The 5,678-nt window shown below is 41.0% G+C and overlaps 1 protein-coding gene across 1 annotated transcript; it reads left to right on the forward strand.

Moving 5' to 3' along the window:
- Positions 1-395: 395 nt before the first annotated feature.
- On the forward strand, positions 396-1,993 carry LOC116201958 (serine/threonine-protein kinase UCNL-like). Its single transcript, XM_031533445.1, has one exon. The coding sequence runs from the start codon at positions 522-524 to the stop codon at positions 1,782-1,784; it is 1,263 nt and encodes a 420-aa protein (XP_031389305.1). The 5' UTR covers positions 396-521; the 3' UTR covers positions 1,785-1,993.
- Positions 1,994-5,678: the final 3,685 nt, after the last annotated feature.

Below are 5,678 nucleotides of genomic sequence, written 5' to 3' on the forward strand. Positions count from 1 at the left end.
CTTTTTCTCATAATTCAATAAAATAATCATTACAACCCAATTAAAATCAAAATTCAACTCAACTCAACTGTAAAACCAAACATACTTTATATCTCCTTAAATAAAGGGGAAAAAAATGTTTTAACTAGACCATAGAAATTATCATAATTTCCATTCTAATTCTTAATCGTGATTAAAATTATCATAATTTTCATTTGAATTCTTAGCCATGATTAATTCTTATAGGTCGGATAGAAAATGGTGAAGTGGATTAAAAAGAGAGAGGAAAAGAAAAAAGGGGGAGGGGAGGGAGAAAAAAAGCTTGGCAAGTTGGGAAGAAACGGAATGTCCAATCCAATGTCTTACTAAAGTAATTCTCCTTCTCCTTCCCTTCTTCCCCCTTCTCTATCTTATATAAGCCAAAACCCAAACCTCACAACTATCTTCTTCCTCCTCTCTCTCTCTCTCTCTCTCTCTCTAACATTCCTTTTTATTCTGTTTCACTGTCTCCAACACCAACCAACCAACTACACGACCGGAAAATGGTTTCAACCCCGGCGACCGATTCCACCCCGGACCTCAACGTCGACAACCTCCGGGCCGTCCGGGTCCTCGGCCGGGGCGCCATGGGCACCGTCTTCCTCGTCCACGACTCCTCTACCGACCCCTCCGGCTCCTCGCCCTTCGCCCTCAAGGTCCTCGACAAGTCCTCCGCCCTCAACAAGCCCGACGCCGACCGCCGCGCCCGCTGGGAGATCTCCGTCCTCTCCCGCCTCTCCCCCGCCAACCACCCCCACCCCCACCGCCACCCTTTCCTCCCCCACCTCATCGGGTCCTTCGAGACGGACGACCTCCTCGGGTGGGCCATCCCCTACTGCCCCGGCGGCGACCTCAACGCCCTCCGCTACCACCAGACCGACCGCGTCTTCTCCCCCGCCGTCATTAAGTTCTACCTCGCCGAGATCGTCTGCGCCCTCGAGCACCTCCACGCCGACGGCATCGCCTACCGCGACCTCAAGCCCGAGAACGTCCTCATCCAGCAGTCCGGCCACGTCACCCTCACTGACTTCGACCTCTCCCGCCACTTCAACCTGAAGAAGGTGAGGTCGATCCTCCTCCAAGCCCATGACCCGATACTCGAGCCGGAATTGCCGACGAAGAAGCACCGGAAGAGCCTCACCCGCTTCATCGCCGCCGCCGGAGACCCCAAGGTGCTCAACCTGAAGAAGGCGAAGTCGGCCCGGGTCAGCCCCGTGAGCCGGCGCCGCCCGAGCTTCGATGACGGCGAGCGCTCCAACTCATTCGTCGGGACCGAGGAGTACGTGGCGCCGGAGATCGTCCGCGGGGACGGCCACGAGTTCGCCGTTGACTGGTGGGCACTCGGGGTCCTCGCCTACGAGATGCTGTACGGCACGACCCCATTCAAGGGGAAAAACCGGAAGGAAACGTTTCGAAACGTGCTCATAAAACCCCCCGAGTTCATCGGGAAACGGACGCCACTGACGGACCTCATCGGACGGTTGCTTGACAAGGACCCTTACCGACGGCTGGGATACCTCCGCGGCGCCGCCGAGATCAAGGGGCACCCGTTCTTCAATGGGGTCAAGTGGGACCTACTCACGGAAGTCGTACGGCCCCCGTTCATCCCTTCACGGGAGGACGACGGCGTCGAGAAGTTAACGGCAGGCGGCGTCGACGTCAGGGAGTACTTCCATCGACAGAGGCAGCCCCCGTCAATGCCGCCGTCGCCGCTGCCATCACCGTCGAGGAGATTGCACCGGAGCCTGTCACTAACGGAGTTCTAAGCACACGTGGGGGTGCTGGCACGTGGGAGACTTAAATTAATTTACCCTTTCTCTCCCCGAACACTCTCTCTCAGTGTAATGTAACTCCCTGTACATAAAATAATTATAGAACGTGATAAAGTTATGAAAAAGTTTAGGGGTTAAAAGTGAAAAAGAAACATTTGTTCGTGCAGTCATCATGCAAAGTTTCTTTCCTTCTCTCTCTCTCTCTTTTTTTTTTTTTGAACTTTTCCATTTCCATTTGAATTGCTCGACACCGAATCTCGCCGGCGCGTGATGGACTGGCTCCGGCATGTGGCCATAAGTTTCTTTGCTTTATGGGAAAGACAGATGGGTCGAAGCTGGGGGGATTGCATTTCTTGCACTCCTCATTCATTGTAAAATCTATGCTTGGAAACACCCTCAAGATTTTGCCGACTTTTTAATTTACAAGGAAGATTTTTATCTTCGAATGGAAGGGTCGTGCATACACACGCCAAATGTGTCCCATACACGAATCATGTCCGCAAAATAATTCTCATCGATACGCTAGATCGGGTGTATATATTAAGGTCGAGGAAGGAATTAGGTTACCATTTAGCCCGAAACTACACAGTGCCGCACTCCATTCCCCCTTCCTTCCATGTTTAATTAGTCGGTTACCATTTTTGGGTCGGACCTTGACCTTGTCCAGCCACAACCTCTTCCTATTTACTATAAAAGAAAACAATTTAAAAAGATCATACCGTAATCATTCGGAAACAGATAATTAAATTTTTACAAGACGAGGACAATAAGATACGTGAAGTTTAGTACAAAACAAAATTAAATTGTTCGTTGATATTTTCCAGAATTGTCGAGTTGCTTAATAGAAATTAGGTCCTCGTGGGCTAAGTTGGGGCAAATTATTATATTTGCCGAAAGAGATATGTAGATAACGCAACAGGAAGCTAGGAAAGGGGAAAAGGATATTATATAATTATTATATATATTTACTGTTCTTATTGTTAATTATTACTACGAAGTTTTTATTTAATAATTAAATTAAATTCAAATATGAAAAGATGAGCCTCATTGATTGCCGGACAAGATTTCTGAATTTACGGGGTCTAGTCTAATCTAATCTAATCCGATGGCGGGCTAATTTGCTCAACCATTATAATAAATTATTTCACATGGCTATCAGAAATTGAGGCTTTTAAATAACGAAGGTCCCAAACTATAATAATTGTTGCTTCCCTGTTTAGACTAGAGGGGTTTCTTCTACCACGTCCATGTCCCTTTCTGTTTCTCCCGGTAGTCCATTCCGAAATCGTTATCGTATTTGGTTGCTGTTAGAGTCAACTCAATGATCACTAAAGATGAATAAATAAATAAATTACTTACAAGATATACGTGATAAAAAAAATTTTTACGAAAAAAAAAAATTAAATCAAATCAAAATATACAATACAACTGGACAAATTTCCAAATCTTGAATTTTTCAAAACTCCAAGAGCAATACAAAGCACTGCATATATCAAATATCAATCTAAACAATAGCTAAGTTAATTGGAAACTCTTCATCATCGAGACTCATTGTCTTCTCCAAAAGTCAGAAACTGAATCTTGCGATGCTTTCAAACTTCTTGCTGTCGAATTTCGTTGTAGTCCTTCAGTCGATTGTGGAAAACCATAACCTCAATTCTGATATTAATTTATTGCGGATCGATTCATTAAAAAACAAAAATAAGAGAGAGAAAAAAACTAAACATATATGCAGTAAATATTCTCTTAAACAAAATTGGATTAAATTTCAAAACACAGCTTAACAATCGGAAATAAATTGCAAATCCCATGAAAATTTTAGAACTTTTTTTTTGGGGGGGTGAGTAACTATTTTGTTTTTTTAAAAGAAGAAAAACCTTAACATTAAAATGTATGGGACAAGATCTGTTGACAAGAAGGCAAAAAAAAATACTATTGAACAACCGTATTAGCCTTGCTGTTATGGATTCGATAAACAATATATATATGTGGAATTCCTGTTTATAAATAAATATAATAATACATCTTCAGCTGATTTATTTATGATAATCAGTGCCGCAAAATGGATTCCTCGGGGATAACTTTTTGGCTGCTGTAAGTGGGTCAAAAGATGAAGAACAAGGCCAAGAAGGCCAGTGTTCCTGTAGGGGAGCATCCTTAATTAATTAACTAATTAATGAAACTAACATTTAGTCATAATAAAAATAACTAATATTTACACAATTTTCCGACTAATATAGTATTAGAAATAGAAGAATAAAATACCAACTTTACACACCAATCTCACCGTTCAATTTACAAATTTATCCTTTAATTCCCAGCAAAGTCGAGTATATAAAATGCAAACTTTTTCTAAAGAGAAAATAGTGGCAGTTCTCCCCATTTACTAGCATTTTATAATTAATTGACCCAAAAAAGAATTAATCATGCGTCACAAATAAATTACTCAGCCAATTTCTAAGAAGATGCTGGGGAATGTCACTGAACGGGTCTACACGTACAATAACCTGATCAGTAGAGAATTAAATAACTTTATCTACCAAATTATATTCTCGATTTCTCTTCTATCACTAGATATTTGTTTTTCGGGGAATTCATGAGACGTCCATATTATATTGCTTGAGATCACATCTTGCATGGACGTTGAATTGCTATGATTACAAAGTGCTCCATGCTTCAAGTCGAATCCCCCAAATTACTACTATATTACAATCTACACACTTATAGCACGAAGTTTGTCAGCTATGTCAAATTTCGTTTTTTAGTATTGATTTTTTTCCTTAAATGCCAAAAATCGGGAAAATAAAATTTTACAAATTATCAAACCTTTTTGTTTTTTTAGTTTTTGTTAAGAAAATTAAGAAACATTTTTGCCATATGAGTAGAGATAATTTTGGGTGATCCTATCTCGTCACGTGACGTGATGAAATGTCAATTAGATTGCATGAAATAGAATGATTATTGTTAATTACTCAAATATTTTTGTTGAAAAAATTTAATTGAGTTTTTTCTCATCACGTCAATGTGAGGTATGACCATTTACAATATTATATACGAGTGGAAATGAAGCAAGTACTGTTGAGCGGCATCAGGTGCTTGCGATTGATTCTATTTGCAAAAAAGGAGGAAATTCGGTTCCCTAAACAAAGAATAAAATTTGACAGAAATTATTCCATTTGTCGGGCAATTCATGGATAAATTGCCTTAGCTGCCGTTTCATATCCTAGAGGATTTGCCATGTCCATTGTTCCCTCCTGATTGGAAGAACTGAGAATACAGATATGAATATATATGTAAATTGCATATATATGTATATGTATATATATGGATCTGCATATATATGCACATGTTAGAGTCCCCACATTAATCAAGGAAACTACAAACCAAATTAGCCATTTGTCTTGTACTCTATTCATCTTTGGATTTTAGCATTTTATGATCTTCTGGCCCTTCCATAATTTCCCCCAAACAATTGGGTCTGCCCCAGGGAATGAGAGCAAAGGGGGGGTGGAAACTTGGGCAGCTCACATGCTATGTTCGCTATTAATCTCTAGAATACGGTACAAACAGTCCCAGTCGCACTGTATAAACTTTATAGGAACTCTTTCATCTGTACGATAGATTCTAACTAAATGAAGATAAAATATGGACTGCAAATGATTTGATATTCCGTAATTGACATATTTTATTAGAAACTCTATATATAACTTGATTGAATCTGCAATCAAATAATTTTGCTCATGTGGGATCACGACATATACATGTTACAAAATGGCTATAGGGCATATCACTAGTAATACGTAGCTCTTGCTATCTCGTGAATGAATAAGGGGATCGAGGTCCCCCACGACTTAATTAAAATGTGGATTTAGGGCTGGACCTTTCCTC

The sequence above is a fragment of the Punica granatum genome, chromosome 3 (genome assembly GCF_007655135.1).
Source record: "Punica granatum isolate Tunisia-2019 chromosome 3, ASM765513v2, whole genome shotgun sequence".
Classification (NCBI taxonomy): Eukaryota; Viridiplantae; Streptophyta; class Magnoliopsida; order Myrtales; family Lythraceae; genus Punica; species Punica granatum.

Excerpts from the sequence above, each read along its gene's own strand:
- LOC116201958 (XM_031533445.1), top strand. The coding sequence starts at position 522 with ATGGTTTCAACCCCGGCGACCGATTCCACCCCGGACCTCAACGTCGAC.